Source organism: Mauremys reevesii, linkage group 9, assembly GCF_016161935.1.
Source record: "Mauremys reevesii isolate NIE-2019 linkage group 9, ASM1616193v1, whole genome shotgun sequence".
NCBI classification, from domain to species: domain Eukaryota; kingdom Metazoa; phylum Chordata; order Testudines; family Geoemydidae; genus Mauremys; species Mauremys reevesii.
In genome coordinates, this window is record NC_052631.1 from 102,510,025 (window position 1) to 102,534,869 (window position 24,845).

The 24,845-nt window shown below is 45.1% G+C and overlaps 1 protein-coding gene across 12 annotated transcripts in view; it reads right to left on the minus strand.

Annotated features, from left to right (window-relative positions):
- The window catches only part of TEX11 (testis expressed 11), a 127,795-nt gene that overhangs the window by 60,865 nt on the left and 42,085 nt on the right, over positions 1-24,845 (minus strand). For all 12 annotated transcript variants that reach the window (XM_039489484.1, XM_039489483.1, XM_039489488.1 and 9 more), the window contains 2 exons: positions 21,114-21,199; positions 6,541-6,678 (listed from right to left, as the gene is read on the minus strand). In XM_039489484.1, coding sequence (XP_039345418.1) covers positions 6,541-6,678; positions 21,114-21,199 — 224 coding nt within the window. The remainder of the gene's footprint in view (positions 1-6,540; positions 6,679-21,113; positions 21,200-24,845) is intronic.

The window sequence follows — 24,845 nt, forward strand, 5'->3', positions numbered from 1 at the left end:
GGTGAGTGCATAACTGGCTGTATAACCGTACTCAGAGAGTAGTTATTAATGGTTCCCAATCCTGCTGGAAAGGTATAATGAGTAGGGTTCCACAGGGGTCTGTTTTGGGACCGGCTCTGTTCAATATCTTCATCAACAACTTAGATATTGGCATAGAAAGTATGCTTATTAAGTTTGCAGATGATACCAAACTGGGAGGGATTGCAACTGCTTTGGAGGATAGGGTCAAAATTCAAAATGATCTGGACAAATTGGAGAAATGGTCTGAGGTAAACAGGATGAAGTTTAATAAAGACAAATGCAAAGTGCTCCACTTAGGAAGGAACAATCAGTTTCACACATACAGAATGAGAAGAGACTGTCTAGGAAGGAGTATGGCCGAAAGGGATCTAGGGGTTATAGTGGACCACAAGCTAAATATGAGTCAATAGTGTGATGCTGTTGCAAAAAAAGCAAACATGATTCTGGGATGCATTAACAGGTGTGTTTAGAGCAAGACACGAGAAGTCTTGCTCTAAAGTCCCAGGCAAACAGAAGGAGTTTGCCTGGGATCCCTCTGAGCAGAGGTACGCTAAGTGCTGCAGTAGGAGGACTGCGCTGGTGAGTATCTGAGTGTCTGTTGGGGGGGCAGTTTGACTGTGTGCTTGATTGTTTGATTGCTTGTTTGACCAGTGTGACCTGGGAGTGCTTTGTTCCAGCTGGGCCTGACTGTTATAAAAAGGCAGTCAGCTGCGAACCAGCTGAGGAGCGAACAGCAGAGAGGCAAACAGAAGGAGTTTGCCTGGGTTTTCGCCTGGAGAGAGCCTACTGAGGCTCCCCCTCACAGGTTTCTCTGAGTAGTGTCTGCCACTAGTAAGGAAGCTCTTAGAAGGAAGAGACTATGGATGCTGAGCGATCCGCTGTTGTGACCTGCACAGGATACGCCATGTTTGTCTTCCTTCCACAGGATAGGAGCGACTTTGTCTGTACAAAGTGCAAGCTGATCTCCATATTGGAAGAGAAGATTCAAGGTCTGGAGAAACGAATATCAACCCTGCATTCCATAAAAGAAAATGAGGATTTCTTGGATAGACGTCAGGATCAGCTTCAGCGGGCACAATGTTCTGAAGATTCAGAGCAGGCTATGCAGCGGGGACAGAAGGCCAGTGAGGATAACTGGCAGCATGTGACTTCCAGAAGAGGAAAGAGTACCAGAAATGTCCATGTACCAGTAACACAGATGCAGGTGAGCAACCGTTTTCATGTTCTCTCTGCAGGTACTAGTGCAGAGGGTGAAGTGGATGATACATCTGAGGGAACAGAGCAGAAGGAAACTCCACTGATTGGAAGGCATGAGATGCACCGTCCTAGGGATGGGGGTTCCACGACCACCACTCCCAAGAGGAGGAGGAGGGTGGTGGTAGTCGGGGACTCTCTCCTCAGGGAGACTGAGTCATCTATCTGCCGCCCTGACCAGGAAAACCGAGAGGTGTGCTGCTTGCCGGGGGCTAGGATTCACGATGTGACGGAGAGACTGCCAAGACTCATCAAGCCCTCAGATCGCTACCCCTTCCTGCTTCTCCACGTGGGCACCAATGATACTGCCAAGAATGACCTTGAGCGTATCACTGCAGACTACGTGGCTCTGGGAAGAAGGATAAAGGAGTTTGAGGCGCAAGTGGTATTCTCGTCTATCCTCCCTGTGGCAGGAAAAGGCCAGGGTAGAGACAGTCGAATCGTGGAAATCAACGAATGGCTACGCAGATGGTGTCGAAGAGAAGGGTTTGGATTCTTTGACCATGGGATGGTCTTCCAAGAAGAAGGATTGCTAGGCAGAGACGGGCTCCACCTCACGAAGAGAGGGAAGAGCATCTTTGCAAGCAGGCTGGCTAACCTAGTGAGGACGGCTTTAAACTAGGTTCACCGGGGGAAGGAGACCAAAGCCCCGAGCTAAGTGGGGAAGTGGGATATCAGGAGAAAGCACAAGTAGATGAGTGCAAGAGGGGAGGGCTCCAGCCCCATACTGGGACACCAGGACGATCAGTGAATTATCTTACATGCCTATACACAAATGTAAGAAGCCTGGGGAACAAGCAGGGAGAACTAGAAGTCCTGGCACAGTCAAGGAATTATGATGTAATTGGAATAACAGAGACTTGGTGGGATGACTCACATGATTGGAGTACTGTCATGGATGGATATAAACTGTTCAGGAAGGATAGGCAGGGCAGAAAAGGTGGGGGAGTTGCGTTGTATGTAAGAGAGCAGTATGACTGCTCAGAGCTCCAGTATGAAACTGCAGAAAAACCTGAGAGTCTCTGGATTAAATTTAGAAGTATGAACAACAAGGGTGATGTCGTGGTGGGAGTCTGCTACAGACCACAGGGATGAGGTGGATGAGGCTTTCTTCCAGCAACTAACAGAAGTTACTAGATCACAGGCCCTGGTTCTCATGGGTGACTTTAATCACCCTGATATCTGCTGGGAGAGCAATACAGCAGTGCACAGACAATCCAGGAAGTTTCTGGAAAGTGTAGGGGACAATTTCCTGGTGCAAGTGCTGGAGGAACCAACTAAGGGAAAAGCTCTTCTTGACCTGCTGCTCACAAACAGGGAAGAAATAGTAGAGGAAGCAGTAGTGGATGGGAACCTGGGAGGCAGTGACCATGAGATGGTAGAGTTCAGGATCCTGATACAAGGAAGAAAGGAGAGCAGTAGAACAGAGACCCTGGACTTCAGAAAAGCAGACTTCGACTCCCTCAGGGAACTGATGGGCAAGGTCCCCTGGGAGAATAACATGACAGGGAAAGGAGTCGAGGAAAGCTGGCTGTATTTTAAAGAATCCTTATTGAGGTTGCAGGAACAAACCATCCCGATGTGTAGGAAGAAAAGTAAATATGGCAGGCGACCAGCTTGGCTTAACAGTGAAATCCTTACTCGTCTTAAACACAAAAAAACAGCTTACAAGAAGTGGAAGATTGGACAAATAACCAGGGAGGAGTATAAAAGTATTGTTCAGGCATGCAGGAGTGAAATTAGGAAGGCCAAATCACACTTGGAGTTGCAGCTAGCCGGAGATGTTAGGAGTAACAAGAAGGGTTTCTTCAGGTATGTTAGCAACAAGAAGAAAGTCAAGGAAAGTGTGGGCCCCTTGCTGGATGAGGGAGGGAATCTAGTGACAGAGGATGTGGAGAAAGCTAGTGTACTCAATGCTTTTTTTGCCTCTGTCTTCACAGACAAGGTCAGCTCCCAGACAGCTGCACTCTGCAGCACGGTATAGGGAGGAGGTAATCAGCTCTCTGTGGAGAAAGTAGTAGTTCGGGACTATTTAGAAAAGCTGGACGAGCACAAGTCCATGGGGCCGGATGCGCTGCATCCGAGGGTGCTAAAGGAGTTGGCCGATGAGATTGCAGAGCCATTGGCCATTATCTTTGAAAAATCATGGCGATCGGAGGTGGTCCCGGATGACTGGAAAAAAGCGAATGTAGTGCCCACCTTTAAAAAAGGGAAGAAGGAAGATCCAGGGAACTACAGGCCAGTCAGTCTCACCTCAGTCCCTGGAAAAATCATGGAACAGGTCCTCAAGGAATCAATTCTGAACCACTTAAAGGAGGAGAAAGTGATCAGGAACAGTCAGCATGGATTCACCAAGGGCAAGTCATGCCTGACTAACCTAATTGCCTTCTATGATGAGATAACTGGCTCTGTGGATGAGGGGAAAGCAGTGGATGTGCTATTTCTGGACTTTAGCAAAGCTTTTGATACAGTCTCCCACAGTATTCTTGCCAGCAAGTTAAAGAAGTCTGGGCTGGATGAATGGATGGTAAGGTGGATAGAAAACTGGCTAGATGGTCGGGCTCAACGGGTAGTGATCAATGGTTCCGTGTCTAGTTGGCAGCCAGTATCAAGTGGAGTGCCCCAAGGGTCGGTGCTGGGGTCGGTTTTGTTCAATATCTTCATTAACGATCTGGAGGATGGTGTGGACTGCACCCTTAGCAAGTTTGCAGATGACACTAAACTGGGAGGAGTGGTTGATACGCTGGAGGGTAGGGATAGGATACAGAGGGACCTAGACAAATTAGAGGATTGGGCCAAAAGAAATATGATGAGGTTCAACAAGGACAAGTGCAGAGTCCTGCATTTAGGACGGAAGAATCCCATGTACTGCTATAGAGTAGGGACCGAATGGCTGGGCAGCAGTTCTGCAGAAAGGGACCTAGGGGTTACAGTGGACGAAAAGCTGGATATGAGTCAACAGTGTGCCCTTGTTGCCAAGAAGGCTAATGGCATTTTGGGTTGTATAAGTAGGGGCATTTCCAGCAGATCAAGGGACGTGATCATTCCCCTCTATTCAGCACTGGTGAGGCCTCATTTGGAGTACTGTGTCCAGTTTTGGGCTCCACACTACAAGAAGGATGTGGATAAATTGGAGAGAGTCCAGCGGAGGGCCACAAAAATGATTAGGGGGCTGGAGCACATGACTTACGAGGAGAGGCTGAGGGAACTGAGATGGTTTAGCCTGCAGAAGAGAAGAATGAGGGGGGATTTGATAGCTGCTTTCAACTACCTGAAAGGGGGTTCCAAAAAGGATGGATCTAGACTGTTCTCAGTGGTAGAAGATGACAGAACAAGGACTAATGGTCTCAAGTTGCAGAGGAGGAGGTTTAGGTTGGACATTAGGAAAAACTTTTTCACTAGTAGGGTGGTGAAGCACTGGAATGGGTTTTCTAGGGAGGTGGTGGAATCTCCTTCCTTAGAGGTTTTTAAGGTCAGGCTTGACAAAGCCCTGGCTGGGATGATTTAGTTGGGTTTGGTCTTGCTTTGAGCAGGGGGTTGGACTAGATGACCTCCTGAGGTCCCTTCCAACCCTGAGATTCTATGATTCTTCCGCTCTACTCTGCGCTAGTCAGGCCTCAGCTGGAGTAGTGTGTCCAGTTCTGGGCACCACATTTCAAGAAAGATGTGGAGAAATTGGAGAGGGTCCAGAGAAGAGCAACAAGAATGATTAAAGGTCTAGAGAACATGTCCTGTGAAGGAAGGATGAAAGAATTGGGTTTGTTTAGTTTGGAAAAGAGAAGACTGAGAGGGGACATGATAGCAGTTTTCAGGTATCTAAAAGGGTGTCATAAGGAGGTGCGAGAAAACTTGTTCACCTTAGCCTCTAAGGATAGAACAAGAAGCAATGGGCTTAAACTGCAGCAAGGGAGGTTTAGGTTGGACATTAGGAAAAAGTTCCTAACTGTCAGGGTGGTTAAACACTGGAATAAACTGCCTAGGGAGGTTGTGGAATCTCCATCTCTGGAGATATTTAAGAGTAGGTTAGATAAATGTCTATCAGGGATGGTCTAGACAGTATTTGGTCCTGCCATGAGGGCAGGGGACTGGACTCGATGACCTCTCGAGGTCCCTTCCAGTCCTAGAGTCTATGAATCTATGAATCTAGTTGCTGTAAGTCTAACTTCAAGGAGCAGCTCTTGCTGCACTTCACAGCATGTCTCTGCTCTCCATTCAGAATGAGAGACCACATAGGCAGTATCAGCAGACAAGTTTGTACATCATTTGTAAAGTACAAACATAGCTTAGACCTCCATCTAGTGATCACTTAAAGCAAGTGCTCAAGATGCTTTTTTAATTTAGACAAAATTAAGTAAGTTCTATCTTAAGAATAGCAAGATTTTTAGACTTACACACAGATGATACTAGTTATGAGTCTGTTCTGGTGACACTAGTTGTTATGCTAAGAGGCACAAAGATCACTTGTGCCATGTGATCTCTCTAGGTCTTTACAGCTGTTAAAGCTCCCTCTCTGTAATACATACTTCATTGCAATCATTTTGTTCCTCAGCTCGTTGAAGTTAGTGGTCTGATGACATGCTGGAATATAACTTTACACAAGACAGTCCATTTACCAGTAACTCCATGGCAGCCTTGCTGTACAGCAGCTTTTCTAACACATCAGGCTCAAACTTCTTGTCTTTCAAGCCCCCTCCCCCAACTTTTCCACCTTTGTGTCTTTTTACATTGCTCCCCATCTGTGTGTTCCACCAGTGATGCGGTCATGCTGCTTCATCTCTCTGAGCTGGTGCACAACGCCATTGCCTACTTTGAAGAAAAAACTTCTACCATGATCCCCTTAGTAAATTACCCGATTAATAATGTCCATGTCAAGTAGCAAATGGGGATAGTTTTATATTTTCATTTTAAAACATATTAGTATCAAAAACATTTTATTATTAAGATGTGACAAATCTCCACTTTTGCCATTTTATTTATCTGCTGGACCGCTTCTCTCTACTCTAGCATTTCTTTACATTGTACGCTGTTTGTGGCAGAAATCATGCCCTCTATTATGTCTGTACAGCACCTCGAAGTGGGGGGACCCTAATGAAAATAAATATATTAATAATTAAGTGGGTACATTTTTAAACCTTAAAGTCCCAAGTGTAATCATGTAACAACACAGAAAAGCTACAGAACAAACTTCCATTCCCCCTTTACCCTTTCACAATTTAAAATCAAGTCCCATTGACACTGCAACACCACACACACACACAAAAATACTTTTTCAAGTTGTTTCAGATGAAAGTAGCAGGAAGCCATATTCCTCTGCAACTTAGCCAAGTTCTGATCTATCTGCCCAGATGAATAGAAGCTGAGAGAATAGTTATACCACTGAAGGGCTTCAGAGTAGTTTTTTGCCTAGAAAATTAAAAAAAAAATTAAAAACAGCCACACTGAAGTTTAAATTGACTACATTTTACTAAGCTAAATAAATCAGGCTTTATAAGAATCCAAAGGTTGAAATAGTCAAATATGTTCATAGATTCCAAGGCCAGAAGGGACCATTGTGATCATCTAGTCTGACTTCCCATATGGCACAGACCACAGAACATCCCCAAAATAATTCCTAGAGCAGATCTTTTAGAAAAACATCCAATCTTGATTTAAAAACTGCCAGTGATAGAGAATCCACCATGACCCTTGGTAAACTGTTCCAGTAATTAATCAGCCTGTTAAAAATGTACACCTTATTTCTAGTTGGGATTTGTCTAGCTTCAACTTCCAGCCATTGGGATCCTGTTACAGACTTCCCCTTCATTAAATATAACAGGGTCTAACCAGCATGGCTTCTGCCAAGGAAAATCATATCTTGTCTGTGAGAATTCTTTGAATGTGTCAGTAAAGTAGTAGATAAAGGAGAACCAATTAACAATTTATTTAGGGCTTCAAAAAGCCTTTGGCTAGGATCCTTAAAGAAACTTAGTTGTCATGGGGTGAGAGGCAAAGTATTGTCATGGATTAAAAACTGCTTCGGAGATGAGAAACAGAGGGTATGAATAAATGGTCAATATTCATCATGACTAAAAGTTAACAGCAGAACGACTTAAGGTTCTATATTAGGTATGTGGTGTTTAAGATATTAATTAACAATCTGGAAAGGCACGTAAGCAGTAAGGTAGCAAAATTTGCAGATGACACAGAGTTATTTAGGCTAATCAAGACCAGAGAATGGGAAACACAATGGCAGATGAAGTTAAGTGTTGATAAACACAAAGTAATATACACTATAAGGAACAAATTTAACTATTCATATACCTCATAGGGTTCTAAATTAGCTGTAATAAATAAAAAAACGGACCTGGGCATCATTGTGGACAGCTCAATGAGCAACTGCAGTCAAAAACACCAACAAGATGTTAGGATGCAAAGCAATGGGTTGGTGATAATATAGAAAATATAATGCAATTATATAAATGAATGGTGCAACCTCATCTGAATACTGTGTACAGTACCGGTGACCCCATCTCAAAAAGAATATTGCAGAATTAGAAAGGCATTCAGAGGACAATAAATTATTAAAGACCTGAAAAAAATCACATGCAGCAATAGCCCTGCCTATTACTATACTATTAATGTTACCCAACAGTTCCCTTGATAAAACTCTGTTTTCAGTGACTTATAACTTTGCCAAACTTTAATCCTTTAAACTTAAATTTTTTATGCTATGTATCTGCCTCAGATTGCATTTTTTTAGAAAATTTCAGGAAAAACTGTTCAGCCATTTTTTAAAACAAGGCTAGGGAAACAGCTGTTGTTTTGCCCACATAAAATAATTCTGGTGACTTTCTTTGAATAGCACTTTGGAACGGGGACTTAAAATTTGGCAGGAATGGCGCTTGTGTAATCACTGTGAAAATCCATCCAAATCTGGCCAAGTTTTAAGCCTTTGAAAAATTACAGTTCGCGCATGCTCAGTAGAGACTTAAGAGATTTTAGCTGCTAAAATCTCGGAAGATTCCATTCTCCATGAGTATACTCAATCCTCTCACAGCTCCAAGTGCTGGACAGACTGTGCATGCACTATCCCCACACAGCAACTGAATATGTTCCATCCCCTGATAATTCATACATGTGACAAGACTGTGCATGCCCTATCTCCACCGAGCAAATGAGCAACCTTCCTCCAGCCCAGGACTAGGAGGCGAAGCTGGACTTTCCATGTAATGGCTGCTCCCAACTACTCCAGGCCAGAGTGGGACTAGGCACTGGAACTAAGAGCAGGACGGAGCCTCTCTCTCCTGTGCTCTCAATGATCTCCTTGCAGGCCCCAGACAGCATGGAGGAGGAAGCCATCTGATTGGAATGCCAAGGGGACAAAAGTCAGAGCATGGGGAGAGAAAGAAGTAGGTTGGGATAAGAAGCCTAGTGAAACTGGAACTGAGACTGGCTGCACAAGGAGACTGGGAACTGAAGAGGGAGAGGAGGCTGGGTCCTAATGAGAGAAATGGGGTGGGGACCGGGAACTAGTTGTTGCTGGCTGCAGGAAGGAGCACTGAGATCAGACAAGAAGCTGAAAGACGTGAGCAGACTGAGACTGGCAGGACAAAAAAAGTGGGACTAAGGAACCAGGGAGGAGAGGGGAGACCAATCTCACAAGATGCAGGAGAGAACTGTGGTTGGCTGGGCAAAGAGACTGGGACAAGGAGTCGGGGAAGAGAGAGACTTGGGCAAGAAATGGAGGAGTGATACTGAGATTGGATGAGGAGCCCAGGAAGGCAGACTGACTGGGAGCCAATGGGGAGACAAGGGAAAAACCAACTGGAGGAGGAACCAGGAGGGAGGTGGAACTGGGACTTGCTGGGCAAGGAGGAAAGTGGAGAGGAGAGGAAAGTGATCAGGAACAGTCAGCATGGATTCACCAAGGGCAAGTCATGCCTGACTAACCTAATTGCCTTCTATGATGAGATAACTGGCTCTGTGGATGAGGGGAAAGCAGTGGATGTGCTATTTCTGGACTTTAGCAAAGCTTTTGATATGGTCTCCCACAGTATTCTTGCCAGCAAGTTAAAGTAGTAAGGGCTGGATTACTGGACTATAAAGTGGACAGAAAGCTGGCTAGATCCTCAGGCTCAACGGGTAGTGATCAATGGCTCCATGTCTAGTTGGCAGCTGGTATCAAGCACAGTGCCCCAAAGGTCGGTCCTGGAGCCAGTTTTGTTCAGTATCTTCATTAATGATCTGGAGGATGGCAAGTGGGCAGCACCCTCAGCAAGTCTGCAGATGACACTAAACTGGGAGATACGCTGGAGGGCAGGGATAGGATACAGAGGGACCTAGACAAATTAGAGGATTAGGCCAAAAGAAATCTGATGAGGTTCAACAAGGACAAGTGCAAAGTCCTGCACTTAGGACGGAAGAATCCCATGTACTGCTACAGACTAGGGACCGAATGGCTAGGCAGAAGTTCTGCAGAAAAGGACCTAGGTGTTACAGTGGACGAGAAGCTGGATATGAGTCGACAGTGTGCGCCCTTGTTACCAAAAAGGCTAACGGCATTTTGGGCTGTATAAGTAGGGGCACTGCCAGCAGATCGAGGGACGTGATCATTCCCCTCTATTCGACATTGGTGAGGCCTCCTCTGGAGTAGTGTGTCCAGTTTTGGGCCCCACACTACAAGAAGGATGTGGAAAAATTGGAAAGAGTCCAACAGAGGGGAACAAAAATTATTAGGGGGCTGGAGCACATGACTTATGAGGAGAGGCTGAGGAAATTGGGATTGTTTAGTCTGCAGAAGAGAAGAATGAGGAGGGATTTGATAGCTGCTTTCAACTACCTGAAAGGGGGTTCCAAAGAGGATGGATCTAGACTGTTCTCAGTGGTAGCTGATGACAGAACAAGGAGTAATGGTCTCAAGTTGCAGTGGGGGAGGTTTAGGTTGGATATTAGGAACAACTTTTTCACTAGGAGCGTGGTGAAGCACTGGAATGGGTTACCTAGGGAGGTGGTGCAATCTCCTTCCTTAGAGGTTTTTAAGGTCAGGCTTGACAAAGCCCTGGCTGGGATGATTTAGTTGGGGATTGGTCCTGCTTTGAGCAGGGGGTTGGACTAGATACCTCCTGAAGTCCCTTCCAACCCTGATATTCTATGAAATGAGAAGCCTGAGGAGTGGAGAATGGGACTGGGGAGGTGAGTAGAATGGAATTAGGTCAAGGAGCCAGAGGTGGGAAAGACAAGACTGGAACAGAGGCAGATTGGAGGGGATGGGGCAGAAGGGTGGATGTTGGGGACTATGGGCAGAAGAATCTGCACCCACTGGAAGCACACCCTCCAAAGTCTGGAATGGAACCCAAGAATCCTTAGTCTCACCTTTCCTCTGCTGTCAGCAAATAGCTGTGAAACTCACTAACAAAGTGTGTCCCATTCCCCTCTAGTTCTGGTCCACATAGAGGATGATGACATACTACTGCTATCAGTTACTCTGTTAGCTCAAGTGGCAGAGGTCTGTACAGTGAATCTAAAAGTTCTAACCCTACAGATGAACCATGTCAGTGTCAGTATGATGCCATACGATGGAATTTGTTTCTTCAGTTTGTGCTGGAAAATTTAGGAACTTACACTCATAAAACTGAATTACAAGAGCATTATTACGGTTGCAAAGTAAAACACTCAAAGGTGGGATATTCCAGAATTCAGGAATCAGTACGATCTCAATTTAGCCCTTTATGCATCTGTACTATTATACAGTCCTTAATTGCATGATTACATTTTTTTTCTTCACAGGACCCTGCCTCATTTAGTGTACAACATGGGCCTATTCTGGGGATGAATCAGGGTTGTGTAGTAAAGGAAGCTGTTGTCTGTAGGATCTCTGCCTCATTCGTTGCAAAGGTTGGAAGGTATGTAGTGAAGGACGCAGGGGACTGAAAGAAGAGAAAAGATGGTGTCATGGCTAAGGCAGTTGCTGCCCTGAAAAAAAAAAAAAAAAAAAAAGGATTCTTTTCCTTCCTTTGCCACAGAGTTCCTATGTGATGCTGGACAAGTCACTTAACCAGGCTTTTCAAAGGTAGTCACTAATTGTGTGTTCCTCATTTTCAGGCTGCACAACTTGATACCCTGGGGTCAGATGTGCTGAAGTGCTAAGCACTCACAGCTGCAACTGAAGTCAACGCGAAATACGTTTTGATCTTACAAAGTGCTAGTTAATGCCAAATACACTGAAAAATCAGGCACTACTTATCTCAGACTGGGCAACTAAAATTAGTGGATGCTTTTGACCTTAATCTCTCTGTGCCTCAGTACCATCCCTTCACATCAGAAGGGTGTTGTGAAGATAAATTAACGTTTGAAATGCTCTCAGATACTATAGTGATAAGTGCCATACAAAAACCCATAAGGAATTTAATAATTCTGTCTTCAGTGCAAGATTTAGATGTTGTTCAGCAAATAAAGCAAGGGGTCACACATTGAACAATGAGGAGAAAACAAAAATATTGAGTAGCTGCTCATTAAGTGAGTAGTGTCCATCCTGTGCACTCAAGGAGAAAGAGACCTTGTAGAAAAAACAACATCTGATCATGCAATTAAAGATTGTATCATATACATACACACAAGGGAGCCACATTCAAGCAGCACAGGCAGCCTTAATTCTGGCATTTCATAACTTCTGACTGCTTTACTTTGCAACCTTAATAATTTTCTTTTAACATAGTTTGTGCGTGTTAATACTGTAATTGGAGGTTCTTCAAGATGTGTGATCCCTATCTGTGTTCCACATGTGAGGGTACACATGCGCACCATGCACCTGAATCCAGAAATTCTTCAAAGTAGTGTCTGCTGGCGTCCACATGCACAGTAGCTATCCTCATGCTTCAGACCAAGAGTATAAGAGGCGGTGCAGGTCAAAATCTCTCCAGTTCCTCTTTTTACCGCAAATTCAACAGGATCCAAAGCAGAAGGGATGGAGTGCCGGTAATGGAATACAGATAGGGACAACATATCTTGAAGAACCTCCAGTTACAATAAGCATCCTCCACTATGTCTTCGAGTGATGTTCCCTATGTGTATTCCACACGAGTGATTGGCATATAATCAATGTTCAGACTGGAGATGGACACGTGGAAGCAGGTAGCAAAGATGCTTGTGATACACTGCTGGATCTGCAACCAAGGCATGAACTAGAGTGTAACGTGTCACAAACGTGCAGACAGAACTCCAGGTGGCCGCCCTGCAGTAGGACATCAGATAGGGATGCCGTGGAGGCAGCTTTTGCTCGCATGGAGTGAGCTATAACACCCCCCAGAGGGAAGAATTTTTGCTATCTTGTAGCACTCTAAGATTTATCCCGAAATCCACTTCAAAATCCTCTGGGAGCATATGGCTTGCCCATGCAATCTCTCTGCTATGGCGATAAAAAGTCTGTTTTCTAATGGGTTTGATTCTTCGCAGGTAGAATGCCAGGGCATACCAAACATCGAGGGAGTGAAGTCTCTTGTCTTCAGAGGAAGTGTGGAGTTTTGGAAAAAAATACAGGTAGGTATATCATTTGATTGATATGGAACTCAAACAATGTTAGGGAGAAATTTAGAGTGTAGTCAGAGAGAAGCCTTTCCTTTGTGAGCCACTGCATAAGGAGGATCAACCATGGTGGCTCCAAGCTCGTTGAGCCTTCTGGCTGAAGTGATAGCCACTAAGAACACCATCTTCATAGAGAGGTGTGTCATGGCACATGTCACCAAGGATTCAAAAGGTGGGCTTGTGACTGTCGACATGACATGGTTAAAGGAAGGGAAGGTCCTGATCAGACCTTTCATAAATTGTACTGTAGCAGAATGAGTAAAGGTGGAACGTCCCTCCACCGAAGGGAAGAAGGTCACTAATTGCTGCAAGATGTATTTGCAGTGAACTAATAACAAGACCTGAAGTCTTCAGGGACAGGAGATAGTCTAGGACTACCAGCATGCTTAAAGGTATCTGTAGAATGTTGGTGGAGTTGTGCCCAGGCTAAAAAGCATCTTCATTTGGCCAAACAGCCGGTTCTATTTTGGTTAAGGAGCTTCTTAACAGAGACCAAGCATGAGCGCTATTTCTGAAGCGCATTGCAGCCAAGAGTCCCCCCCATGACTAAAGCAATGTCCAAATTTCTGGAAGCTGTTTTCTGCAGTGTCCACTGCAGCCTGCAGGGCTTCTTTTGCCACAAGCGTCCCTTAATTTAAAAGGGACTGAAATTGGGCCCTGTCCTCTGAGGGAAGCTTATCTCTGAAGTCTGCAAGCCTGGAATAGTTATTAAAGTCGTATTTAGCTAACAAAGCTTGGTAGTCAGTGACATGAAATTTCAGGCCTGCAGAGAAGACCTACCTCCCCAGGAAGTCCAGTCTCTTAGAGCCTTTATCTGCCACAGTGGCCCTCTGATAGTGTGACAGAGCTCTTTCTGTAGCCACCTGTAAGTTCAGAACAAGATGGGAAAATAAAAATTCATCTCCTTTGGTAGGAACAAAGTATCAGCTCTTAGCTCTTTTTGGTGTAGGGGCACAGGATGCTGGAGTGTGCCTTACCGCTCTGGCTAGTTCTAGTATGGCCTCATTGATCAGAAGGGCCTCCTTAATCAGTCCCTGTGGTTGTAAGATGGCCAGGAGCTGGTGTTGAAGATCCTGGACCTCCTCTAATGGGATCTATAGGTTACTGGCAACTCTTTGTAACAGCTCCTGGTACTGCCAGTGGTCATCCAGCAGAGAAGACAAAGAAGGAGTAACCTCATTGTCCAGGGACGATGAAGAGGCACTCGTCGGATCTGTCAGGACCTGTGGATCTGGTTCCAGCTCTTCTCCTAATACACCAACGGATCTGAAGGAGAAGGGCCCATACCCCTGCCATAAGGATCCCACTTATCCCAATAAGGCCAGAAAGAGGAATTGATTGGTTGCAGGGGATCCCAAGGGAAACAGGGTGCGGGAGGTTATACCTGGAGAAAGGACAAGTGTAACTCCTTGACGATCAGGGCTCAAGTGTCTATGGGGAGATACTGGTACAACTATCTCCTCTGACTCAGCCAAGTCAGAGAACTGTTCCATCAGTAGCGGCAGAGCGATCAGTACCATGGCACTCCTGACAGATGGTTGGAGATGGGACTGCTCCTGGGACATTGATATGGACTGCTCCTCCGAAGTTAGGACATCCCTCAATAGGGCACAATTGGAAAGAAGTGTAGACTGTAGATAAGGGAGGAATATATGTAGAAGGCTCCACTCCACAACACATGCAAAGGCACTGCTGGTCAATTGAGGCTGATATACCGGGGTGTGGGGGGGAGGGAGGGAGACAGGGTCTCCCTAGCCTAGATCAGAGAGGGTCCTCATAGCCTTCTCTATCAGGTGTTTTTGTAGGCAAAGCTCACAGGCTTCTGAAGTTCTGGGTGGGAATTAACAACAGACACTGCACTTTGCAGCAATATGTGCCTCATTCAGACAGTACAGGCACCATTGATGTTCATCACTGATGGAGAAAAAGCAAGGACAAGAGATGCAATTCTTGAATCCCGGGACTCTGGGTATAGTTCTGGAGCCAAGAAGTGGTTTCCCAACTAGAGGGAAAGAAATACTCTATGCTAACTATAAACTTTCACTACTAACTACTAAGCTAAGATATATAATTATTTACATTTTCTTCCTTTGCAGATTATACAATCGAGTGGAGGAGGACATGATTCTGACTTAGTCCATGCAGCAATAAGAAGAAACTGAAGAGGTGTCAACCTGCACTCTCTCTTACACCCTTTGTTGGGAGCACAAGGAGAGCTACTCCGTGTGTACAGGCCAACAGACACTGCTTTGAAGAATTTCTGGACTCAGGGACATGGTGTGCATGTATACCCACACGTGTAGAATATAGATAGAGACCATTCCTTGAAGAAGTTATGAGATTGTTTAACTCAGAAAGGAGATGAATAAGAGATAATAAATGTATATGAAATAATAATAGGTCTAGAGAAGGGAGACTGAGGGCTTCTGTTCTTCCTGTCCCATAATAAAAAGAATGAGGGAACATTCAATTAAAGGAGGCAAATTCAAAACTGATAAAAGATTTCTTCACACAATGTGTAATTAGATTGTGGAACAAACTGCCACAAAATGTCACTGAGGCCAAAAATTTAGCAAAACTCAGAGTGGAATTTGACATTTATATAGGCAAGTATCCATAGCTACAATAGTTAATGATAAATTTATGTATGGATATAAAACGTCACACTTCAGGGTTTTAATGAATCTTTAACTATTAGGGATCAGGAAGAGACCTCCATGGGAGGCAGATTACTCCACATGTGCTACAATAGGATTTCTCGCACCTTCCTCTCAAGTATCTGGTGCTGATAATTGTTGGAGATATGATACTAAGCTAGATGGACCGTGGGCTGATCCATTCTGGCAATAACTATGTTCCTTTTCTAAAACCTGAGAAACAAGATTATTCTCAAGTTTCTGATGTGCTGTTGAGCACCTAACTGCTTGGAAATAAAGAAAAACATATTCTCTGCCTGGATCAGGGATTTCAGCATAACTTACTTTCCTAGGAACAGCCACAGCAAACTAGCCAAGAAAAGTGACTTAAGACAGTGGCCCCACCCAGGAACTCTCCCCTGTGGCAGGATGTGCTATGACAGGCACACCTGCTTCAAGTTCCCCTCAATCTAGCCATAAAAAGAATATAGTCTCTCCCAGTGTCCACTTAAAATCCCACCTCTGGGCATAAATTATTCAAATACACATGCAATAATCCACAGAACCCTCATGATAAAACTGTTTTCCCAATTTCCAAACATAAAAATGTACAGAGATTTTTTCAAGGAACTTGTGGAAGCTCCTTCTCTGGAGGTTTTCAAAAAGAGGATGGATAGCATCTGTCTTGGATGGTTTAGACACAACAAATCCTGCATCTTGGCAGTGGGTTAGATTAGATGACCCTTGTGGTCCCTTCTAACCCTATGATTCTAAGCTCCATGCCCATGAGTCCACCAGTATTTGGTTCCCAGTTCCTTTCTGCCCTTGTTTCACGGCCACCCACTCTCCAGGATATCCACCTGAGAGTGACTAGTCTCAGGACTCTTCTGCCCACAACACGGGTCAGTGACTCAGCCATTTTTATCCTCCTGGCATTGGCTCTTCAGCTCAGGAAGGTCAGCAAATTAGCTCCTGCACTGGCTCCCAGCCCCTTTCAGCCTCCCACCAGTGGCTCTGTATCTCAGGTAATCAGCAAACGAGCCCCACTTCCAGCCTCCTACTGTGCGCTCTGTACCTCAAAGCAGGACCCTAGAACCCCCATATTCACCACTTTCATATAATTATGATATGTTTTGTACAAAGTATGTCTTGCGAGTAGGGCTGTCAATTAATCACAGTTAACTCACGCGATTAACTCAAAAAATTGTGATTAAAAAATTAATCACAGTTTTAATTGCACTGTTAAACAATACTAATTGAAATGTATTAATTATTAGTGGATGTTTTCCTACATTTTCAAATATATTGATTTCAATTACAACACAGAATACAAAGTATACAGAGCTCACTTTATATTATTTTTATTACAAATATTTACACTGTAAAAATGATAAACAAAATAAATAGTATTTTTCAATTCACCTCATACAAGTACCATAATGCAATCTCTTTATCATGAAAGTGCAACTTACAAGTGTAGATTTTTTTTCATAACTGCACTCAAAAACAAAACCATGTAAAACTTGAGACCCTGCAAGTCCACTCAGTCCAACTTCTTGTTCAGCCAATCGCTAAAACAATTAAGTTAGTTTAAGTTTACGGAAGATAATGCTGCCAGCTTCTTATTTACAATATCACCTGAAAATGAGAACAGGCATGGCACTTTTGTAGCCGACACTGTAAGGTATTTATGTGCCAGGTATGCTAAACATTCGTATGTACCTTCATGCTTCAGCCACATGCTGATGACGCTAGTTAAAAAAAATAATATGTTTATTAAATTTTGACTGAACTCCTTGGTGGAGAATAGTATGTCTGCTACTCTGTTTAACCCACATTCTGCCATATAGTTCACATTATAGCAATCTTGGATGATGAGCCAGCACATGTTGTTCGTTTTAAGAACACTTTCACTGCAGATTTGACAAAACACAAAGAAGGTAAGAATGTGATTTCTAAAGACAGCTACAGCACTTGACCCAAGGTTTAAGAATCTGAAGTGCCTTCCAAAATCTGAGAGGGACGAGGTGTGGAGCATGCTTTCAGAAGTCTTAAAAGAGCAACACTCCAATGCGGAAACTACAGAACCTGAACAACCAAAAAGGAAAATCAACCTTCTGCTGGTGGCATCTGACTCACACGATGAAAATGAACATGTGTCGATCTGCACTGCTTTGGATCATTATCAAACAGAACCCGTCATCAGCATGGACACATATCCTCTGGAATGGTGGTTGAAGACAAAGGGACACGAATCTTCAGCGCATCTGGCACGTAAATATCTTGCAATGCTGGCTACAACAGAGCCATGTAAACACCTGGTCTCACTTTCAGGTGACATTTTAAACAAGAAGCAGGCATCATGTCCTGCAAATGTAAACCAATTTGTCTATCTGACTGACTGGCTGAACAAAAAGTAGGACTGAGTGGACTTGTAGGCTCTAAAGTTTTACATTGTTTTATTTTAGAATGCAGGTTTTTTTGTACATAATTCTACATTTGTAAGTTCAACTTTCATGATAAAGAGATTGCACTACAGTATGAGGTGAATTGAAAAATACCATTTCTTTTGTTTTTACAGCACAAATATTTGTAATCAAAAATAAAGTGAGTACTGTACTGTGTTGTGTTGTAATTGAAATCAATATATTTGAAAATGTAGAAAACATCCAAAAATATTTAAATAAATCATATTCTATTATTGTTTAACAGTGCGATTAATCGCGATTAATTTTTTTAATTGCTTGACAGCCCTACTTGTGAGTATCATTTTAAAAGTACTGATCTGTTGAACATTAATATCCTGCTGGATTACATGTTATCATTGTATGTGAAGTTACGAAGTTTTGCTAGATGTGTTACTAAAATATGTTGTGAGGTTGGGAACACCCACAGCCAGCCTTTCAGTACAACACTGAAGGAACCAGATGTGCTGATGGCCCATTAAAGGGAATCCACTTTCCCAACAGCCATCCCAGAAGACTTCTCAGAGAGAGAGTATGTATACAATGGAGAATGCTTGACCAATGGGGGTGGCCCTCCATGTCCATAGGCGCCAACTCCGTGGGTACTCCAGGGGAAAAAAAATGGTGGGTGCTGAGCATCCACCAGCAGCCCCCCTGCCCCAATCAGCTCCTCCCCTGCTCCCAGTGATTCCTGCCCACTGGCAGCGCCACTGATCAGCGTCTCCCGCCTGCTGAGATCAGCTGTTCTGCTGGGTGCAGGAGGTGCTGGGGAAAGGAGGGAGGAGCAAGGATGGAGTATGCTCGGAGGAGGGCATGGAATGGGGTGGGATGAGATGGGTGGGGTGGATCGGGGCAGAAAGAGGCAGGGCAGGGGCGGGGCCCTGGAAGAAGGGGTAAAGTGGGGGCGGGGCGTGGGTGGAGCTGGGAGGTGTACCCTCCAGCACATTAGAAAGTCAGCGCCTCTGCACATGTCACAAGCATAGATCTTTCCAGCAGGCTGGAAGAAACTATAAAGAGGGGAAGTGATATCATCACTTGGCCTCACTCCCCCCACAACTCAAAACCTGGAAACATATCTAGAGGACAAAGACTTTGAACTGGGGAGGGTGGTCCCAGGCTGGAGGAGAATTCCAGCCTGTGTACTGAAGATCTGTGACCTGTTTATACCATCTACAGTAACTTCTCACTTAACGTTGTAGTTATGTTCCTGAAAAATGCAAGTTTAAGTGAAACGATGTTAAACTAATCCAATTTCCCCATAAGATTTAATGTAAATGCGGGGGGTTAGGTTCCAAGGAAAATTTTTGGGGGGTAGACAAAAGGCATTATATACTGTACAGTGCTGCACTGTACTGTGTTGGGAGGTGCCCCTGGCTTACCCCACACAGGCACAGCCTGCTGCAGGCAAGGACGCTAGGAAGTACCTTGCGCAGCAGCAGCGGCAGCTTCCCCCCAGAAGAACAGGCACCAACTTTGCCGGGGGATGCTCCACGCCCACCTCTTCCCACCCCCACTCCACTCCACGCCCACCTCTTCCCAGCCCCACTCCACCTCCTCTCCGGAGCATGAAGCGTCCCCGCTCCTTCCCTCCCCTCCTAGAAAGTCCTAAGTACCGCCAAACAGCATTGCAAGGGAGCACTGCACAACTTTAAATGAGCATGTTCCCTAATGGAGCAGCAACGTAACTTCAAAACAACATTAAGCGGGAGGACGTTAAGTGAGTAGTTACTGTATCAGGGTGAGACATGGCTTGATTCAAATCCTGTTTAGTTTTGTGACAGACCCAGGCCAGTGGGGTACAGGAGTCTGGTAGAGGGCAAATATACTGGTCACTGGATGAGTAGTTTTTTGTTCCCTGAGTGACCAGAGCAGGGGCTGCACTAGAGTAATCAGGATCCTGCTAGAATCAGTTAAGGCAGACAGGCTGATTAGAACACCTGCAGCCAATCAAGGCAGGCTAATCAGGGCACCTGGGTTTAAAAAGGAGCTCACTTCAGTTTGTGGTGGGCATGTGAGAAGCTGGGAGCAAGAGACGCAAGGAGCTGAGAGTGAGAGGGTGTAGCTGCTGGAGGACTAAGGAGTACAAGCGTTATCAGACACCAGGAGGAAGGTCCTGTGGTGAGGATAAAGAAGGTGTTTGGAGGAGGCCATGGGGAAGTAGCCCAGGGAGTTGTAGCTGTCATGCAGCTGTTACAGGAGGCGCTATAGACAGCTGCAAGCCACAGGGCCCTGGGCTGGAACCCGGAGTAGAGGGTGGGCCCGGGTTCCCCCCAAACCTCCCAACTCCTGATCAGACACAGGAGGAGTTGACCCAGACTGTGGGGAAGATCACTGAGGTGAGCAAATCTGCCAATAAGCGCAGGACCCACCAAGGTAGAGGAGGAACTTTGTCACAGTTTATAGAACTCAAATTGTGAATTTACTTTTATTTCTTATGTACCAATTTTGATCTCTACAGTTTCTACTTATAATCACTTAAAATTTATCTCTAGTTAATAAATCTGTTTTATATTTTACCTAAAACAGTGTGTTTTTGTTGACGTGCTTGGGAAATCTAAGCCCTGTTTACAAAGGCTAGTGCATGTCTTCTCCACATTGATTGGGTAATGAACTTACACTGGTCAGGCTTCTGATGAGCGCAAGATGGTACAATTCTGGGGTGCAAGGCTGGGGAGCTGGGGAGAACTGGTGAGAGCCTCTCTATTGTTGGTTCATGAATGGCTGACAGACGCATTCATATAACTCAGTTGGGCGTGTCAGTGCCTGTGGATGTCTGTGTAAGTGCAGTACCTGTCAACAGCATCACAGTCTGAGGAATACGCCAGGTTGGTGGGACAGAGGGCTCAGCAGTCCCACAGTCCAGGTTGCATTCGGGAATCCCATCACACCTTCCCAGTTGCTCCTCCTCCTCAGATAGCGCCTGCAGAGCATTCTGCTCTCTAATAACTGTCTCTCCCAGGCAGCTCTCACCTACCCCCCTTTCCTATCTCTCCGGTTCCCCTTGACTCACCAGATCTCTTCCATCTACAAGTGCCCTCCTGTAAAACCCAGTTGGTGTGAGCTGATGAGTCACAGGTGCACTAGCCCCGCACTCTCTTAAATGGCAAGTATCACCCTAGAACAGTGATCCTTCTTTTTTTTTTAAAGCAAAGAACAAAGACCCCCTTTGTTCCCAAACCTCATAGCTCTTGGCAGCTCTGTCCCACAGAATGATGTGCAGCCGGTTCAGTGTTTCAGGTGACAGCTGTTTTCCTGTATAGTGACCTGAGAAGTGATTAAAATTAAGCAATTACAAGGTCTTAAATAAAGAAGAAACTATTACCTACCGTACAGTAACTGTCGTTCTTCAAGTTGTGTTCCACTATTGGTGCACATGAGCCCAGTGCACGCCAAACAGATTCTTGGACTACAATGTCCATTGCAGCAGTGTCTGCACCCTGGGTGTCCTCACATATTGAAGTGAAGGGATAAAGAGTGGGCCGCCCCTCTGCCATACAGAAACTTGTCAATAGACTCTGTGGTAACAGGGATGTGGTGGGGTAGATCTTGGAGGGGGGGTGTGCAGTGCAAGTACGGCGGTACGCTCCAGTATGCCATACCAGCAAGGTATTTATAGCTGATATGGCATACTGGAAAGACACAGGAGGAGCCGTGGGCCCCATGCCGGCAGCTCGTCTGGTGCGACTGTACCACTCCCAGCCCTGCCCTTCCACGCAGCTGCGTCTCCTTCATCTGTACAGCAGCAGCCCCGCCAGAGGACAGGGCAGGGGGGACAGGGCAGGGAGTGGTACAGCTGCCAGAGGAGCTGCCGGCATTCTGCTCCTTTCCCCGCTGCAGTTACCAATGGGGAAAGGAGCAGAACAGCGGCAGCTCCTCTGGTGGATTTACCTCCCTCCGCCCCGCCCCGCCTCAGCCCTGTCCTCTGGCAGGGCTGCTGCTGTAGTACACAGACGGAGGACGGAGACGGAGCTCTGTAAAAGGGATGGGGTGGGGGTTCTGCTCCTTTCCCCGTTGCAGTTCCCAGGAGAGCCCCGAACCACAGGGCTCTCCCAGGAACCTCTGCGAGGAAAGGAGCAGAACACCAGCAGCAACTCTGGCAGCTGTACCACCCTGAGCCCTGTCCTCCAGCGGGGCTGCTGCTGTACAGATGGAGGAGACACAGCTGCATGGAAGGGCAAGGGGCGCAGTTGGGGGTGGTAGGGCCGCGCCAGAGTCACTGCCGCCAGCAGCCCCATGTTCTGCTCCTTTCCTCGCTGCTGTTTCGAAGTCTCCTGCATAGCAGAAGGAGGACAGAGCCCGCCTTCCCCCTTCCCCCCTCCCCACTCAGGTAACATGGGATGGATCATGGGGAGGGGATGGGGAGAGCATGGGGGCCCCAGGCTGGGGAGTCAGATGGAGTGGTCAAGTGCCCCCCCTTAGCTGATCTCACACACACACACACATGGACCAGTAAGAAATGGATTCTACTTGCACACTACTTGTATATAAAAAAATACACACAACACATCTCAAAGAACCACGGTTAATGTAAGGTAAGTAACCTTTTCTTCTCCTTCAAGTTCTTGTCCATATATATATACCTCCAGCAAGGATTATTGCTTGGCAGCCAACAGTGGAATATATTATATATGTATATTTTCTAGATGTTTTAAAGATTTTATTTAAATAGACTCCTGGTGTGTGTGTGTTCATTCCACTGTTGGTGACTCTCAAGCAATAATCTTTGCTAGAGATGGTACCAGGAGTTTATTTAAACAACATCTATAAAACAGCCCTGCCAAAGTTCACATCAGCTCTGGATATCTCTATGGTAGGACAGTGCTGAGCAAACATATGAACAGAAGACTATGTAGCTGCCTTACACATGCCCATGTCAGGTATGTGCCTTAGCTAGGTACTGAAGCAATTTGAGCTCTTGTAGAATGGAAGTGGAGGAAATGCAAAGAGAACCATGAGATAAAGAATGCATCTAAAGTGGACCCTGGGCTCTGATCTCCTCTGGAGCAGAAGCAATGATATTTCTTCTTTTCCCTGGTGGTAAACAGGTCCTTAGTGGGAAACCCCACACCCTGAACATTGATTGAATCACATTGTCCTTTATGGACTACTCTTGGCTGTCTACAAATTTTCTGCTGATACAAGCTTCCAGTATATTTTGGATTCCTGGAAGATTAATCACTTTTAGGGTGACATCATGGGACATGAAAAAGTACTAGAGTCATACCTCCCTCCTGAGATAGTGGAGTTACTTTTATTCTACTTCATTTGTTCAAGTAAAACATGGCGGTAGTGATGTCAGTCATTACTTGCATGGTAAGTCCATTGATGACTTTTAGAAAGATTGTGCACGCTCGCTGAATGGTGTTTTACTCTATGATGTTTATGTGAAGCGTTGTTTCCTGAAGACACCACAACCCCACACTTTGCAAATTCTTTGGGACACAGTCTCTCTTTTTGTTTTGTTTCTACAACACTTAGCACAATAATAAATAATAATGAGTCACTTCAACAGACACTGCTGGCCAAATCATCCATCTTGTGTGCAATGGGCACATGCATACCAACAGTGGAATATATATACAGACAATCACTTGAACAACCACCACAGTGAGAGGAATCTTTGAATTACCTGACAATGACAAGCCCATGCCTACAATGAGAATGAGCAATACTGTGTGTAAACATATAGCAAGAGTTCCACCCCAGAGACAATGAGCTTCAGCCAATTCCTGCAAAAAAATCACACAGTGTTATACACCCAAGTTAACATTTTCAAACTTGAGTGCCTAAAGTTAGCGTCCTAAATCCATATTTAGGCACCTAAATAGCAAGCGGCATAATTTTCAGCAATGCTGAGAAACCACTGAAGTCAATGGGAGCTACAGATGCTAAACATATTTGAAAAGTCAGGCCACTTATTTAGGTCCCTAGACAAGGATTTGCACCCAACGCATAACAGTGAGAGGTGGAAGTGAACGGGGCTAGATTGTGGCACTTCCATTCCAGCATGGCCATGCCACAGCCAACCACTGTCTAGCCCAAAGAGCAGGACCTGAGCTAGAAGGTGAATCCAGCCCTAAGACTAGATGTTGCTATCAATCTTTAAAGACTGCAAGAGGCAGAGTGTAATGGAATACTAAACTGTATGATACTGTTCAGCCACTGGGTGGTACTGTAACATACCTTATTTAAGCTAACCCCAGCAACACCTGGAAGAACATTAAAGGATCTTACAGTAAACATATCTGGTCTCTCTCTCTGAGCCGGAAGCTCTGTGGCCACTTCATGTCTGGTACACAAGCCTGACTGGCTAATAGCAGCCCTAAAACTTACCATGTACCAGAAATACGTGACATACTTTCAGAAGTAAACTACTGCCAGAGAACAGTAACAGAAGGAAAACAGCAACTAAGGTTGCAGACAACAGGAATGATAGTACAAAAGGCTGCAGGATCTCATCAACTTGCTACTCTTTAATATTCCAGAGAACTTCAGCTTTGACAAACCTTCACAATGGACAGACTGGAAGCAGTATTTAGCAAAGCAGTCTGAGCTGGTGAGACAGCAAAACCAAGAGCAACTTGCCAGACTTGAAAAAACAAGAAACTACCTTAGGGCTTGTCTATGCTTAAAACACTACAGTGGCACAGCTGCGCCATTGTAGCATTTCAGTGTAGACACTACCTATGGAGGGATTCTCCAATCAGCATATGTAATCCACCTCCCCAAGAGGCAGTAGCTAGATCGACAGAATTCTTCTATTGACCTAGCACAATCTACACCTGAGATTAGGTCAGCATAGCTACATTTCTCAGGGGTGCAGATTTTTCACACCCTTGGGAGACATGGCTGTACTGATGTAAATTCCTAGCATACATGCAGATGCATCTTAACAGACTTGTAGCACTCA